This window comes from Nyctereutes procyonoides, unplaced genomic scaffold, assembly GCF_905146905.1.
Source record: "Nyctereutes procyonoides isolate TBG_1078 unplaced genomic scaffold, NYPRO_anot_genome, whole genome shotgun sequence".
Classification (NCBI taxonomy): Eukaryota; Metazoa; Chordata; class Mammalia; order Carnivora; family Canidae; genus Nyctereutes; species Nyctereutes procyonoides.
Window position 1 is genome coordinate 24595625 of NW_026575020.1, and position 17405 is coordinate 24613029.

Here is a 17405-nt window from a genome sequence, read left to right on the forward strand (position 1 = left end):
GGTTCACTTCAATGTGATTATACAAATTTATTGTGATTGGCACTGCTAAGCCCAGAGGATGGATTTCCCAGCCAGAGACAGCAGCACCTCTCTCCAGAGGGCACCCAGCCCCTCCCATAGCCTTCCCCCCAGAACCATATCCATCACTGAGGAGTGACTGGTGGCTGCACACCAGAAACAACCCTGTGAGCTGTGCAGTCTGGGTTGAAGCTATCAACCCTCCTGCTTCAACTGGTCCCTGAGGTGCCCTTCCAACAGAACCTCTCCTCTCCCCTGAAGAATTCTACGTGACTGATGGTATAAAGGGTAAATGGACCCCTGTTTCACAATGGCGCCCCCACTGTCTCCTGGAGTAGGACTGTCTGCATTATAATTCTAGATTAGAGTCTTAGGCTGGCACAGGTGTCTGGTTTGACCACTTTGTCCAAAGTAGACACTCGCCCTTGGAAAGGAGGTGCCCATGCTGCTGCGGGTTGGGATCCAGATGCATACTTTCAGATGGTTAGTGTTCACTTTGTTCCCTTTGCCCTCTGTCCTCTAGGCCAGGCCGATCAGGGGCTCTGAGGAAACTGCTGGAATTCGGGACGAGGATTAGCCTTTTCCAGCACCCTGTGAAAGACCAGAAAAAGGGTTTGGATTTGATCTGGGGAGACATCCTCAACTCTTAGAGATGTGACACAGGCTTTACTGGGTGGGCTGGGACAGGTATTCCCTCCCAAAGCTGAGAGGTGGAAGACAAGGCAATGTCCAGACACAGAGGGCTCTGGAAAGAAACTCTGAAGGCTATGGGGGAGGAAGTCAGGCTAGCCTCTGGCCTAGCCATAACTAGTAGGGGAAGCTCTCCCTGGCTTCACTTTAGCATATTTCTGCCACCAGACTTCCATGTGCAAAACAGGAATAGAGGAGGGGAGCTAAGGGAGAGAACACAGCCTTGCCAGCAAACAATGTTAGCCAGACCCTTCCCCCGGCCCCTCTGCCTTGTCCTTGGGGAATGGTTCCCAGATGATTAGGCAGCTGTCCCTCAAGGGCAGAATCAGGGGGAATGGTTCCAGGAATGACTTGGGAGGAGAAGAAAGCAGAAAACTTTGGGATAAAGGATATTATAAGCATGGGTCAGAGCCCTGCATTACCCAATCAGAATGGCCGGGATGAAGAGGAGGCCAGCTCCCAGGAGGAAGGGGAACCCCTTCATGAAGTTCAAGGTGGCTGGGTAGAGTGAGTTGAAGATGCCAGAAGCCATCAGCATGGCCAAGCTATTGATGCAGGCCACCGAAGAAAAAAGAGCACCTGTAAAGACATAAACATCACACTTTGGGGTCTGAAAGACCTAGACTCAATCCCAGAACCCCTAGCTTGCAGCTGTGTGACCTGGGGCAAGTCACTTGGACTTGGAGTCTCACCTTCCTCAATGATAAATCCTACATCGTGTGTTGTGATAAGGATTCAATGAGGTCATGCTTGGAAAGCAGTTGGCACAGAGGGGCTACAAAACTAATGGCTGTTATTAAATCTGTGTATTAAAAGTATATGTGATATCTTCTACCAAAAGCCCAGTATGATGGGTTTTGGTTTATCCCTTTTTGGAATCATCTCCTTTCTGGGATTAATTATAGGGTTAATTCCCATTAACTTATTATCCCAGATAATAAGTTCAAACACTTATCTATGTGATCACTCAGTAAGTTGCTTATCCTTCTGGGTTTCTATCCAGGATAATACCTATTTCATAGATTGATAGCAAGATTAAATTCACATGGAAAGCATCCATCGCAGGCCCTGGCCCCCTGGAGGTAGTAAGGGCTGCTCTTTTCTCCAGTTCCCCTTGGCATCTCTGGGTACAGTGAAAATGCTAGAAAAAAAGCTTACTGAGTGAATGAATGAAGGTACATGGGTTCTGGGGGGCAAGGGAACGAACCCTTAGCTACATATAGCACCAGATCCTCCTTCCAGGGCAGATGGGGAAAAGTGGATGAGCTAGATATTTCCAGACTAGGGTATAAAGACCCAAAGGTCCGAGAAGCTACTCCATAGAGATATGCCAATAGAACTCAAATTTTGCAAAATGAGCAACACCCCAACAGAAATTGAGTTTGAACTCTGTCAGAGCGTCAGAGCTAGACAGAGCTCTTGTCAAGAGCAAACCCCTGGGGCAGCCCTGGTGGCCCAGCGGTTTAGCGCCACCTGCAGCCCGGGGTGTGATCCTGGAGACCTGGGATCGAGTCCCACATCGGGCTTTCTGCATGGAGCCTGCTTCTCCCTCTGCCTCTCTCTCTTTGAATAAATAAATACATAAATCTTAAAAAAAAACAAAACACTCATGTTACAGAGGAGCAAACAGGTACAGAGACAGAAAGGGACCTACCCAAGATCACACAGCCAGTGGGTGACACAGCCAGGACCCAAAACCATATCCCCAGACCTGCTGCTCTTAAAAACAGCTGGGTTTGCATCCTAGCTCCACCACTTACTGAGTGACCTTGGGTGACCTGATTTAACCCTCTGGGTCCCTGCTTCTTCACTGGTCACTTTGGGACAAGGAAATATCTAATGGTTGTTCTAATGCTTCCTCTGTGGTCTGCCACGAAACTGCCATCACCACATCTTTCTTACAGATGGAAAAGCTGAGGTCCGGAGAGAGTAAATCCCTGTGCTCAGGTTACCCAAAAGAACAAGTGTGCTCTGCTGACTGCAAATTCCAACCCTGTGATCTGAAAATCCAAGGCACTATGGTCCTTTGCCAACCCTTGGCAATTTGACAGAAGTGCGTTGGTCTCGGCTACTAACTTCTCCAGGGTGGGAGGAAGGTAAACTGCCTCCCAGCTCACAGCTGCCCTCTGCCTAGGTCAGGCAACACTGGGTATGAAGAACCAGATGGAGGCTGATCCTGGCACTCACCCTGCTCTGACTTGCCCACCAGCTTGGAGAGCTTGGCCCGGATGATGGGTGTGGTGACTAATGACAGGAACAGGAGCCCATACCCTGCAGAGAAAGAAATAAGAAAATGGGGTCAGGGGGAGGGATGCCTGAGCACCCTACATCGCAGAGCTCTTATACATATATACCCCATGGGGGACTTAGGTTGGACACAGGAAGAACTTCCTTATTGAAGGAGTCCACCTTTCTCAAGGCTTGACCTACCTGCTACCTCTTTCATGGATGAATGCTTAGTCCCCACCAATTATGTTCTTGTCAGAACAGCTCCCATAGTCCCAGCAGGCATCACCCACTCACCTTGCACAGAGAAGGTAGATGGCCTGGCACAGAAAACAAGCATGGGCTTTGGAGTCAGCCCGGGGTTCTAAACCTGACTCCATTGCTTACTGTGTGGCCCTGGACATGACTGCTATCTGTAAAAGCATAACAAAGCCTTCATCACAGGATGGTTCTGGGGTATAGGAGGCTGAATAATGGCTCTCCTAAAATATCAGGCCATAATCCCTGGAATTTGTAAATGTTCTTATTTGGAAAATGGATCTTTGAAGATGTGATTAAGTTAAGGATCTGGGGGGAGGGGGGGAAGATGGGCAGCCCAGGTGACTCAGCATTTAGCACCGCCTTCAGCCCAGGGCGTAATCCTGGAAACCGGGTCCCACATCGAGCTCCCTGCATGGAGCCTACTTCTCCCTCTGCCTGTGCCTCTGCCTCTCTCTCTGTGTCTCTCATGAATAAATAAATAAAATCTTAAAAAAAAAAAAGTTAAGGATCCTGTGATGAGGTGATTTTCCTGATTACCAGATAGGCCCTAAAAGCAATCACACGAATCCTTAGAAGAGGGAAATGGAGGGAGATGTGAAAGACAAAACAGAGAAGGCACATAGAAGAGGAAAGGCCATGTCAGAGGCAGAGATTCAGGTGACACAGCCACAAGTCACGGAATGCCGGTGGCCACCCAAAACCAGAAAAGGTGAGGAAAATTCCCTCCCAGAGCCTCCAAAGGGAGTGTGGCCCTGCTGACCCCTTGACTTCGGGCCTCCAGGACTGTGACAGAATAAATTTCCATTGTTTTAAGGCATCCTGGTTGTGATAATTTGTTACAATGGCACTAAGAAATGAGTACATGAGGTAAGTCTGAGGAAAGCACAAAATTAATGCAAGTTCCTTTTCCCTTTGCATTTGTTACTCACAGGCTTACAATGTTTCTTTTGTAACAATTTCTCTCCCTTGTGTGACTATTGCCTTCTAGAGGATGGTAGATTCTCCCAAGTGGGTATATGAGGCCACTCAGGGCCCCTTCAGGTGTCAGGCCCTCAAAAACCACTCTGCTGAGGCTCCTCAGAGTAATGACAGTGTCTTCATCATCTCTGCACCCCTGAGGGCATTGAGCCCAGCGCCGAGGCCATGGGAGATGCTGTGGGCAGGAGAGGAAGGTACTTGGTCCCCTTCAGCTTCACTCTCCAGGCAAGCAGCCAAGTTAAGAAATCCGCAATTACTGATGAACTGACTTTGTAAACAACATATTTTAGGACTCTATCAAAACTAATCTGTCCCTTTAAAAAAAGTTAACTTCCTCATTCCTAGCCACCCCTCTCCCACCAAAAGGAGGATGGGAAGGAAGAGGGGCAGGAGGAAAGAGAAGAGGCAGATGTGGAGGGAGGGGGAGGAGGAAGGGAGAGAAGGCAAGGAGTGAGGAAAAGGAGTGAGGGGGAGGAGGAAGGGAAGGAGGGAGAAGAGAGAGGAGGGAGAGAAGGGGATGAAGAAGAGGAAGGGGCACCTGAGTGGCTCAGTGGTTGAGTGTCTGTCTCTGGTTCAGGGTGTGATCCTGGGGTCCTGGGCTAGAATCCCACATCGGGCTCCCCATGGGGAGCCTGCTTCTCCCTCTGCCTATGTCTCTGCCTCTCTCCGTGTCTCTCATGAGTAAATAAATGGAGAAGGAGAAGAGGAGGAGGAGGAAGAACTAAGGCAGCGAGGAATTTGCTATCTGTGGTCTGAGAAGACTAGCTTTTTTAAAAACCCAAAGAAGTTGGGACGCCTGGGTGGTTCAGCAGCTGAGCGTCTGCCTTCGGCTCAGGGTGTGATCCCAGTTTGGGTATGAAGTCCTGCATCAGGCTCCCTGCGAGGAGCCTGCTTCTTCCTCTGCCTATGTCTCTGCCTCTCTGTGTGTGTTTCTCATGAATAAACTTTTTAAAATCTTAAAAAAAAAAAAAAAAGCTGACCACGGATATTTGTGGTAGGGAAGGATATTTGTGGTAGGGTGTGTGATTCTTTTTTTTTTTTTTTTAAAGATTTTATTTATTATGAGAGACACAGAGAGAAGGCAGAGACACAGGCAGAGAGAGAAGCAGGCTCCATGCAGGGAGCCTGATGTGGGACTCAATCCGAACCCTAGGATCATGCCCTGAGCTGAAGGCTGATGCTTCATGCCCTGAGCTGAAGGCTGTGCCAGGTGTCCCGGGCCTGTGATTCTTATCAGAGAATTGAGTATTAAGGTATTAGTGGCATGGACTTTGTTTAAGAACACCATAAATATTGGCTGTGGGAGGCCAATGAGTGAAGTGATTAGTGTATGAGCCATACTTTTGTCTGCTGCTCTATCTTACTAATGATGTTTATAGTTGACAATGTGAATTAATTACAGAGGCTACTGAAGGTCTATCTCTTCCGTTTAACAAAGATGGCATATTTTTATGAAGTTTCTTAGTTGTCTATCCTCCAGTGCAGGCAAGGAGCCTAACAATGTTTCTAGACACAGGCAGGAACCACGTTTAGTGGCAGTGAGTGTCTGACCCCCAATTTTCACCCAGCACCTTTGGGGCAAAGTGTCCCTGAGCCGGCACATTTTACCTGTAAACATGAGAGGTGTGATGGTAGCGAATGCAAAGACCACCATCCCCAGAATGTTGAAGGCCAGGCCAATCTCGGCCACCCAGGTATCAGCCAGGCAGTGCTGCAAAAGCCGCAGGCCCACCAGGCTGGTGAGGTACAGAAGGTGCTGAGCTGCTGAACCATAGCCGACCAGCCTGGAGTCCCAGCAGAGGGGTTTGCTCAGCTCATAGAGGGTCAGGATGTCCTGAGCCCCAAAGTGCACAGTGATTACCATGAAGATGGCCAGTGAATACAGGGCTAAATGCTTCCTGGACTTCTCTGGGGCCGGAGTCAGGTATAGCCAGACAATGGATCGGTGGTGACGGAGCGTGAAGAGCCGGGCAGGTGTCGGCTCCTTCACTGTCTCACCAAAGCATAATGCTGCATAGAAAGTCATGACTATCAACACGGCCAAGGCCAGCCAGAAGGGATTGGCATAACCCTGGGCCCGGAGCCAGTGGCCCCCCAGGAGGCTCGCCAGCATCCCTGCCACCCCGATGCATGCTTCCAGCAGGGCCATTCGCAAGGTGCGGCTGCGGTTGGAGCTGACATCTGCCACGGAGGCAAAGCTTGCTGCCAGAAGGCCATTGAAGTCCCCAAGGAGAGCACAAAGGATGCGGCCCAGCACGAAGTAGCCAACGTGGAGCTGCAGCTGGACCACGAAGATGGACACCACTGCCTGTAGCAACAGGCCCAGGGAGGCCAGCACCAGGAGGGGGCGGCGGCCCACGCAGTCACTCCAGGCACCCAGCAGGGTGGATGAGAAGAGCCCCACCAGGAAGCCGCCCAGGTTCATGTAGAGGGTCCAGTGGGAGGTAAGGGTCTCCACTTCCTGTGGGGACATGAATCTTACCAGGTGCTGTTCCTCACTATGGGTTGCCCACCCCGCAAACCGTCACTATCCTAGGAAATAATAGGGATGGGGGCTCTCTTTGGAGCCTCAGAGAATCCTCGTAAAACTCTCAAAACCTGGCCCTGGGGTACAGGGACTGGACCACGGTCCCATTCCCTGACCTTTACTCCTTTCTATTAACCCTCACGGCCCTGCTTTAACCTAGGGGATCCCTGGGTGGCTCAGCGGTTTGGTGCCTGCCTTTGGCCTGGGGCTCGATCCTGGCGTCCCGGGATCGAGTCCCGCGTCGGGTTCCCTGCGTGGAGCCTGCTTCTCCCTCTGCCTGTGTCTCTGCCTCTCTCTGTCTATCATGAATAAATAAATAAAATCTTACAAAAAAAAAAAAAAACAACTATGGGAACTTGACGGTCCGGGAACCAACTTCGCTCTGCCCCGCCCACTACCCCAAACCAGCAGGCCCCGCCCCCCGGCGCCCCCCACCCCCCGTCCTCCAGCTCCGGGCCCACCGCCCGCCCGCTGCGTGCTCCTCCCCGCCGCTACCTTCATGACCGGGTCCGCGCTGTGGTTGCTGCAGCTGCCCCTGTCGCGGGTGCCATTGTAGCCGAGGTCGGCACTGAAGCGGTGCCACAAGTATTGCGTGGTGAGCGGGCCCTGCAGGACCAAAGCGAAGTTGGCCATGAAGACGAGCGGCTCCACGGGGCCGCGGCACAGCGCAGCAGCGCAGCGGCGGACGCGGGCCTCGCCCGGGGGGCTCGGGCGCCCCTCCATGCGCGTGCGCGTCCGGGTCGGCGCGAGGACGGAGGGCTGGGATTTCTGCGCAGGCGCCCGGCGTCCCTTTTTTAAAAAAAAGTCGGCGGGGGCGGGGCCGCCGTCCCCTCCCGCTGGCCCCGCCCGCTCGGGGCTGGTGAGCGCGGGAGAGCGGCCCCACCCCCCTGGCTCGCCGAGTGACCTCGCCCGCGGTCCGTGCAAGGATACCGCCCTGCCGCCCTCCTTTCCAGGCCCAGAAACGCTCCAAACGATAACACAAATATCAATGATTAACACTTATTGATCACTTACTGGGCGCTGGGCACTCCCAACAGCCTCGTGGCTAGCCATTACTAAAGGATCACAGTGTACGGATGAGGAAATAAGGGCCTGGGGCATTCAAGGTGGAGGCAGGAGAACGCTTGACCTGTGATGCCTGTGCTGGTTCTGGGCGCTGCAGCAGAGGCAACTCAGTGGATGAGTGCCCCCTCAAGCTCTCTTACCTTGTTTCCGCTGCCCAGGCGCTGCTATTATCTTGGGCATGGCACGTACCCCCCGGTGCCCCGTTTCTCCATCTTTAAAATGAGGGTGCTAGTGGAATCTGCCTCGAAGAATTGCTGTGGAAGGAGAGTGTCTAGTCCATTCTAAATGCTGCTGTTGTTATTTATAGGCTGTCACTGGCTCCACTCCTGCCATACGATCTTTTCCTGGGAAACCGGTCTCGTTTCAGAGGCTCAGGACTGGCGCTTGCGTTGGAGGAGCAGAGGAGGAGAAGCTGATGGAGGGCCTAGGAGGCCATTGGGTGTGGCCCTCTGCTCCCGGGTGCTCCTACTGTAGGAATTGGGCCAGAAGGCAGTCAAACGTCCTGTCTGGGCATGTTTCATTGCCCATAAAAGAGAAAAGCATTACTTGCCTTTCCCCTTTATCATTCACTCAGCCCATTTCTTGAGCACCCCTTATATGTCAGGGATCATGCTGGGGGTGCTCCAAGAACACAGTGGTGAAGGAAACACACAAAGCCTTTACCAGGCCCTGTAGTTTTTACAATGGTGGGGATACACATCAAAGAATCCAGTTAGTCTCTGCAAGAGTTCATCTGTGGAAAAAGCTTTAAAGGAGGGAATCTGTGGGACTCCAAGGCTGCTCATTCGGGGCCTGGCCAGGTCTAGGAGGGTCAGGGCCAAAAAAGGCCACCTTCCCAGTTAGTAGTGCAACTGAATGGATTTCTGGAGGCAAGCTCTGTGCCATTATCCATAGGCCCTAATTTTGGGGTGGTAGGGGCTCCATTTCTGGCTACCATGACTGTGTGTGGGCTTGCTGCTGGCTTATTAACCATCCCACACCTTGCCTGAGCCAGAAAGGGTCCCAAGCTCACAAAAGGTAGATGCTGGCTAGATACTGGTAGCCTGAATGAGGCCTGTACCTTAACAGAACCATTACTACCCTGTGGTCATCCTCAAGGTAGGAAATTCCACATTAAACATACAAGCCCCCAGATTGTCTCCCTCCACTCCCCACTACCTACACAAAAGCTTGGCCCAGTTATGTCAGCTGTGGAAGGGGAGGATTCCTAGCTGAAATTGTATTGTTATTTCCTGAAGAACTAAGAATGAGAGACATAATGCCAAGTTTCTCTGCTGAGAATGGGACAGCATGTAGCCTATTCCAGAGCTGGAACCTGTGGTGCTCTCTAGGTCAGAGGTGGTGGCGGTGGCGGCGGTGGCGGCGGCAGCGGCGGCGGCTTCTTCCTTTTCTTCTTCCTCTTCTTTTTCTTTTTCTTCTCCTTTTAATTTATTTATTTGAGAGAGAGAGGGAAAGAGAGCATGAGCAGGGTGAGGGGCAGAGGGAGAGGGAGAGAGAATCCCAAGCAGACTCCCTGCTCAGATCATGACCCTAAGATCACGACTTGACTGAAATTCAGAATTGAATGCTTAACCAACTGAGCCACCCTGGTGCCCCTAGACCAGAAACCTCTTTTAACTCCTTTAAAACCTAGCTACAGTCAGATCACTGATCTGTACAAAACCATCCAGTGGTTTCCATTTCTTTCAGTGAAAGCCGAATCATTAAGAGGGCCCTAAGACCGTATGCCCTCTCTGACCCTTTCCCTACACTATCATTTTTGTTCCTTTGCTCTAGCTATCCTGGCCTCTTTGTTCCTTCAATTGGTCCAGCAGACTCTTGCCCCAGGGTCTTTCATTTGTTCTTTTGCCTACCTGAAATGCTCTTCTACCAGATATCGATCTGACTGGCTTCCTCACTTTATTCTTACCTCTTGCTAAAATGTCACCTGACCCTTCTAGATATAATAGCAACTCTCTTCCCCCATCTCCTGACACTCCTTAACCCCTTACCTCATTTATTATTTCCATAGTATTTTCACTATCTCAATTATTATAACTTTGGTTTCTTTGGGTCCATCTCTCCTTACTAGAAGTGATAGCAGTGGCTTTATTTTCTTTGCTACTGTATCCCCAGTACCTCCAATCATGCCCAGTATGGGGTGGATGCTCAGAAGGTGTTAGTTGAATTAATAAATGAATCCCTCAAGCAGAGAAGAGCCCCAGCGCCCATGGAGAGGGTTGCCAGTGTCAAGCTACACTGTGGAGTCCAGAGTCCAAGAATCTATACCTAAAAGGAAGTCTAGAGAGCATATCTTTGCCTACCTACTTCTTATTTTTTTATTTTCTTCTATTTTTAAAGATTTTATTTATTTATTCATGACAGAGAGAGAGGCAGGCTCCTCACAGGGAGCCTCACGCAGGACTCCATCCGGGGATCGGGATCACGCCCTGAGCCAAAGGCTGCTAAGCCACCCAGGTGTCCCAACCTACCTACCTTTTAAAAGATGAAGAGGGGCCCCTGAGTGGTGCAGTCAGCTAAGCATCAGACATTTGGTTTCAGCTTAGGTCATGATTTCAGCCCCACATGGGGCTCCACGCTCTGCATGGAATCTACTTAACACTCTCTCTTCCTCTCCCATTGCCTCTTCTCACTCTCAAAAAAACAAATCTTTTTTTTTTTAACAAATTTTTAAAAATAAATAAATACACGGGGTACCTGGGTGGCTCAGTGGCTGAGTGTCTGCCTTCAACTCAGGTCGTGATCCTAGGGTCTGGGAATTAAGTCACACATCAGGCTCCCTTCGAGGAGACTGCTTCTCCCTCTGCCTATGTCTCTGCTTGTCTCTGTGTGTCTCTCATGAATAAATAAATAAAATCTTTAAAAAAGTTTTTAAAATACATCAATCAATCAATAAATAAAGAGGTAATTGAGGTCCAGAGTGAGGGGTGACTTACCCAGAGGGAGATAAAAATTCCTGCCCTTTCAATCCCTTAAAGGAAAGAAGTGATTGCAAAGGAAGAACTATGTAGGACTTGATTCCATCAGAATTAAAATCCTAAATTAAAAGGCAAACAGAAAATAAAATATTCCTTTTAAACATGACAAAGTGTTAATATTTTAAGTATATTTGATGACAACTTAAGATCTCTCCCTCATCCATCAAACAGCTGGATAAAAACCAAGCACCAATATCAGTGCCTGGGTGGCTCAGTCGGTTAAGTGTCTGCCTTTGGCTCAGGTCATGGTCTCAGGGTCCTGGGATCTGGCCCCATGTCAGGCTTCCTGCTCAGTGGGAAGTCTGCTTCTCTGACTCCCTCTTCCCCCACCTCCCCCCAACTCATGTTGTCTCTCTCAAATAAATAAAACCTTTAAAAAATGTAAAAAAAAAAAAAGGCACAGAGAGCTTGTAACAGAACCACATGTGAAATACACAAGCTGTTCTCCAGCTTTTGAATAATGAAGGAAATGCTGCGCCTTTGCTTTTGTTTTTTGTGGCCAACACATTAGCAGATATTTAGTTTTAAATGAGAACGCCCAAAATTGGTAAGGCTTGTGTGAAGCAAACACAGCTGAGGGAGTATATATATACCGTTTCAAGAAACAGTTGCCTAACATTGCATCAAATTCTCTAGTTTTTTTGAGGCTCTATCCTAAGGAAATAATCTGACGGACCACAACAAAAAAGCCTTATGGGTCAAGACATTCTCCATAACATTATTGACAATCGTAAAAAAAATTGTAAACAATATACTTGTCCAACAAGCAGTGATTGAAGAGTAAATTATAATAGATTCATTCAATGGCTATTGACAATTATGATGATATAAACAAAGAGATTGTAATACTGTAGAAAACTGCTTATGTCATTTTTAAAAAGATTTTATTTATTTACTCATGAGAGACACAGAGGCAGAGATATAGGCAGAGGGAGAAGCAGGCTCCTTATGGGGAGCCTGATGCAGGACTCGATCCCAGGGCCCCAGGATCATGACCTGAGCCAAAGGCAGACACTCAACCACTGAGCCATCCAGGTGCCCCTATGTCATCATTTTTATGTGGAAAAACTAGAGGACTTTTTGTCCATATGGTATGGTCATCGGTATAGAAAAGTACGCTAAGTAAAGACAGGAAGACACTGCACCAAAATATTAACAGATGTTCTCTCTGAGTGGAGAGGTGATGAGGTTATATTTTCTTCTCTTCTTTCTCTTATTTATTTGTTTGTTTGTTTATTTATTTGTTTTGTTTTTATTTATTTATTTATTTTAAAATTCTTATTTATTTATCCGTGAGAGACATAGAGAGGGAGAGGCAGAGACACAGGCAGAGGGAGAAGCAGGCTCCATGCAGGGAACCTGATGTGGGACTCGATCCCAGACCCCAGGTTCACTCTCTGAACCTAAGGCAAATGCTCGATCGCTGAGCCACCCAGGCGTCCCTCTTCTTTCTCTTTTTAAAATATTGTCAACTCTTCTGAAATAGATATGTATTTTAATCATGGAAAATATGACATTTCTAAAAATCTGATGACGTTCCTCTACTTTGAAACCATTCTGGCTCAGTTGCCAAAGATCAGTTTCATACCCATTAGCATTCTGAAGCATCAATGGGAGCTGCCTTTCACTGAACCAGGCACTGTGTGAGGTCGCTCCATACACTATCTTATTCAATCCTCAACACAATCTTAAGAGGTAGGAGCTATTATCATTTTTACAGATGACATATCTGTCGCTTAGAGAAATGCAGGAAAGAGGTCCTTCCCACTCCAAGTATAGATTTTCTCCTCCTTACACCCATTCCAAGGCTTTCTGAATCTCAAGCCTTAGTATATGTTAGTCCCTTTGCCAGGAATGCTTTTTCCACCTTGCTTGGCCTATTCAAGTCCTCTTCATCCTTCAAGACTCACTTCTGTGTCACACTTCTAGGTGGAATTAGTCATTGCTTCATATGTGTTTCCACAATACCATGTTCATACATTTAACCCTGGTTTTATATGAAACCTGTCTATAAATATGTGTTCATAGTTTTGCCTACTCCTAGCCCCTACCCATATTTGACTTGAGGACAGAGATAGCACATTATTCATCCCTGCATCTCCTAGCAACAGGCCCAGCATGGAATAAGATGAAATGTTGAATAAGTTTCTTGGCGTGCACCAACTCCAATTGATTGCAGCTACTTGGATTGCTGCATAGATGGGCTGTTTCTCTGGCTTGGTGGGAAGGAGTCCTGTAATCCATACGTTATGTCTGCCATGGGCTCAGGAATGAAAAATTTGCCATTAATGACAGTGTCATCCAACCCTGGAGTGTGTGCTCAGAAGGTTTTGTTGAGAAGCTTTGGAGAAGTTCTTGGAAGCTGTAGTACTTTCTTCACTCCCATTCAGGTAATGCATGTAAGAAGACTGTCTTATGACCACAGTGAAAGAGATTATTGCAACAGGGATTCCTCGTTCAAGTGGCAGTCTGGGGGTGGCTGCATGGTTTAGTCAGTTGAACATCTGATTCTTGATCTCAGTTCAGTTCTTGATCCCAGGATCATGTGTTCAAGCCCCATGTTGGACTCCATGCTGGGTATGGAGCCTACTTAAAACAAAAACAAAAACAAATCAATGGCAATCTCTCACAGCTTCCACCCAAAGCCTGTACTTCCTTTCTACAAGTAACCAACCATAGCTTCCAAAAAGCTATTTATGTTTTTGGATATTAACAGGAGATGCAGAGAGAGCATGAGGGGAAAGCCATTTCCCTATTTTGAGTTGTGTTTCTCACATGCCAATTCTAAAATTCAAAGCAGCATCCATGTCACAGCTACAGGTGTCCCTAGCGCTGAAGTGGAAGCGTCTGTTATATCTGTCTCACCTTCAGACTTTGGCCAAGTGCCTTTCTGGCCTCTATTTCCTCATCTGGGAAGTCATTTCTGGCCTGTTTCCTTCTCTGGGAAAATTGAAATAATAAGATCTACCTATGGGGTGGTTATTAGGATCAAATTAGAAAACGTGTGGCTGTGTCCAGATGCCAGAGATGGTGGTTTCTATTGAGATGAGCATGATGGTGAAGAGGGATTTTACCAGAAAGAAGTGAGACTGTTGCAGGTGAGGGGACTAGCTAAGCCTTAGAGAGGAATGCTGGCCAGAGTCCAGAGAAGTGTAGGACTGGAGAGGCAGCTCCCCAACCACTTACTGCACAGGAGAGATTCCCCAAACCACTTCTTGTCTTGGGGCTCCTACTTTTGATCTCCTTTTATTTTTTTATTCAAAAAATTTATGTATGTATGTATGAGAGAGAGAGAGAGCATGTACATGCATGCATACACACACAGAGACGTGCATGAGTGGAGGGGAGGGGCAAAGGGAGAGGGAGAGAGAATCCACAAGCAGATTCCCCACTGAGTGCCAGTGGGGGCTCGATGCTGGGCTTGATCCCAGGACCCTGAGATCATGACCTGAGCCAAAATCCAGAGCATGCTACTCAACTTACTGAACCGCCCAGGCGCCCTCAACACTTTGTTCTTGACAGAGCATTCACATCTCTCCATCCCTCCCTCCATTCATTTAGCATCTACAACTTGCCAGGACCATGCTAGGTGCTGGGGTTACAGGCAAGAGTTTACCCAGTCCCCTCCCTGGAGGAGTTCCCACGCCAGTGGAAGGTGCACCACAAATCCTAAATTGCAGCAATAAAAGCATGCAGCAGCATAAATCAGTCCAGAGCTTCCTCAAGAGGAAGTCAAATAAGGATTCACAGCAGAGGAGCTGAAATTCAAAGCAGGAAATGATGAAGAGGAGTCACCAGAAGAACAGAGAGAGGAAATGAAGAAGGGTTTTCTATACTGTGGATAAGGCAGATCCATCTAATTATGCATGAATAGCACAGTTAAATAGCATTATATTGTGTGTATGTGTGTTAAAACATGAAATTTGTTAAATGTAAATGTTTTTACTATAAAAACCTGTCTTGGAAAGTGCTCATTTTTTTTAAACCAATTTATTATTATTTTTTGTTTAATAGAGAGAACACAGTAGGGAGAGAGAGCAGACTCCTCCCTGGGCAGGGACCCTGACATGGGCTCTATCCCAGCACCCTGGGATCAAGACCTGAGCTTAACCCACTGAGCCACCCAGGCACCCTGCAAGTGTTCATTTTTAATTTGCCTGGGACCTCAAATAAGGGAAGTTGTCCCAGGCCTCTTGACCTCTGGGAGACTGTGCAGGCACTCCTCATGGCTGACATCGTCTAGGGGCAATAATAGGGTAATATCTAGGGTTCTCAGGAAGGACGTCTTTTGGCCAGGCCTCCTTCCACTCCCAGGCTCTGAACCCCAGCGCTGATGGTCTGGAGCACCTGTTTTTCTAAGTGCATCAGAGAACTAAACGCAAACAAGGCTGGGCACAAATCAAAAGGCTGTGCCCAGACTGTATGGCCACATGCCTCATCTAGAGCTGCCCATTCCCAGTACAGGGAAATGGGCAATGGAATTACTGAGCAGTGAGTGTCTGTGGCTCGCTCTTCCCTTCCTTGGTGGTGTTCATATACCCTATTGTCCTCTGCTGACCATTGACCACGTAAACATGTTCTTTTTATAGATGTGTCAGTCATGCTGATTAAAAACTGACTTCCATTTAGGGAACTGCTCTGGACTAGCCATTTTACACATACGGTCTCTTAGCCTCGTTACAGCTCAGGGAAATATTTGAGTTGGTGTCTGTGGACTCCTGAGCCTCCACACCCACACCTTCTATTCACAGACACAGAGCCTGTAGGCTAGATAGGGATATGGTTTTGTTTGATTCACATGGTGTTCTTAAAAAATTAGTTGGTTCACAGAGTATATTTTTAATTTTGAATTAGTTGCCAGGGATCCCTGGGTGGCGCAGCGGTTTGGCGCCTGCCTTTGGCCCAGGGCGCGATCCTGGAGACCCGGGATCGAATCCCACGTCGGGCTCCCAGTGCATGGAGCCTGCTTCTCCCTCTGCCTATGTCTCTGCCTCTCTCTCTCTCTCTCTCTCTCTCTCTGTGTGTGTGTGTGTGTGTGTGACTATCATAAATAAATAAAAATTTAAAAAAATATTAAAAAAACGAATTAGTTGCCAACATTTAACAGTTGGAAAATTTCACATGAAAACCCAGATTTCTGGATTCTCTTGAAAAACTCAGAGATTGATGCCTGGGTGCCTCAGCGGTTGAGCGCCTGCCCTCGGCTCAGGGCGTGATCCCGGAGTCCGGGATGGAGTCCCACATTGGGCTCCTTGTGGGGAGTCTGCTTCTCACTCTGTCTGTGTCTCTGCCTCTCTTTCTCTGTGTGTGTGTGTGTGTGTGTGTGTGTGTGTGTGAAAAAATAAATAAAATCCTTAAAAAAAAGTAAAGAAAACTCAGAAATTGTGGCAGCATTCACACAAGCGTACACCTTTGGGGTAGAGCACTCATCCTTCTGTTCACCATCACCCCACCACTCACCTTGACTCAGAGGAAGGACACCTACCTGGCTTAGGGGCTCTGCTGTTGTCTGGGAATGGGATCCCAAAGTTTCTTTCTTTCTTTTTTTAAAATATTTTATTTATTTATTCATGAGAGACACAGAAAGAGAGGCATAGACATAGGCAGAAGGAGAAGCAGGCTTCCTGCAGGGAGGTTGTAGGACTCCATCCCAGGACCTCTGGATCATGACCTGAGCCAAAGGCAGACACTCAACCACTGAGCCACCTAGGTGCCCCAGGATCCCAAAGTTTCTATAGGGTCTACACGGAGGCTTTCTGAGCATAAAGCAGACGAATCACTGACACTATGCCAAGCGACTATTCTAAGGGTCTGAAAACATTCTGTTGCCTTCCATCTTTAGGTTAATTTAATTAGCTGTAAGGCCATGTTCCTGGCAAGCCCACTACCAGATTACTATCTGGTAGTGTTATGGAGAGAGAGTGTGAGGCCAGAGAAGTCAGTGGGGACCAGATGATGCCTCTAAGGAGTTTGGATCTTACTGAGATTGAGGTGTCTGTGTGGCACCCTAGTGGAGGGGTTCTCATGGGCAGCTATACCCAGATTCACAAAGGGCAGGGCTGAGAGCCAATCTCATTTGTTTTACAGAGCCATGGGAGTGAACAGACCATCCTGAGAGGACACAAGTGACAAAGAGCCCGGGTCAGTGGGGAGCACAGCCACTTCAGAGGAGTTGGGAGAAGACAGAGGGGCAGGAGGAGGAGAAGAGGAGACTGTTAAGGGAGCCAAGAGAAGAGAATCTATAGGTAAGATTGATGACATGCTGGTTATTAAGGAGACATTCAGGAAATTAGTGGCAATTAGGGGTCAGTGCTGGGCACTCCGGAAGTTCTAGCAGCTGAGATAAGAGAAGGGAAGGATAGAAATCAGATTGCAGGGATGCCTGGGTGGCTCAGTGGTTGAGCATCTGCCTTTGGCTCAGGGTGTGATCCCGGGGTCCTGGGATCGAGTTCCGCATCGGGCTCCCTGCACGGAGCCTGCTTCTCCCTCTGCCTGTGTCTCTGCCTCTCTCTCTGTCTCTCATGAATGCATAAGTAAAATCTTAAAAAAAAATAAAACAAATGTTCTGTCATTTCTAAAATATATAGATATTTTCTCACATAAGCACAATGTTATTATCACCCTTAAAAATGTAACAATTTTTCGACATGATTTAATACTGG

The 17405-nt window shown here is 48.1% G+C and overlaps 1 protein-coding gene and 1 long non-coding RNA gene across 3 annotated transcripts in view; both read right to left on the reverse strand.

Moving 5' to 3' along the window:
* Window positions 1-12: 12 nt before the first annotated feature.
* SLC46A1 (solute carrier family 46 member 1) lies at window positions 13-8991 on the reverse strand. 2 transcript variants are annotated; one of them, XM_055322491.1, is made up of 6 exons: window positions 7906-8991; window positions 7196-7306; window positions 5782-6634; window positions 2896-2979; window positions 1131-1287; window positions 13-609 (listed from the first exon to the last, which is right to left on the reverse strand). In XM_055322491.1, exons 2-6 carry the CDS (start codon window positions 7199-7201, stop codon window positions 552-554), a joined length of 1158 nt encoding a protein of 385 aa, XP_055178466.1. In that variant the 5' UTR covers window positions 7202-7306; window positions 7906-8991; the 3' UTR covers window positions 13-551. The 2 variants fall into 2 exon arrangements, with proteins under 2 accessions (XP_055178466.1, XP_055178458.1); XM_055322483.1 differs by lacking the exon at window positions 7906-8991 and having other exon boundaries at window positions 7196-7480.
* A 3048-nt stretch (window positions 8992-12039) lies between these two features.
* The window catches only part of LOC129517719 (uncharacterized), a 59263-nt gene continuing 53897 nt past the window's right edge, over window positions 12040-17405 (reverse strand). The window contains exon 3 of the long non-coding RNA XR_008666087.1: window positions 12040-13329. This is a non-coding gene — a long non-coding RNA (uncharacterized LOC129517719). The remainder of the gene's footprint in view (window positions 13330-17405) is intronic.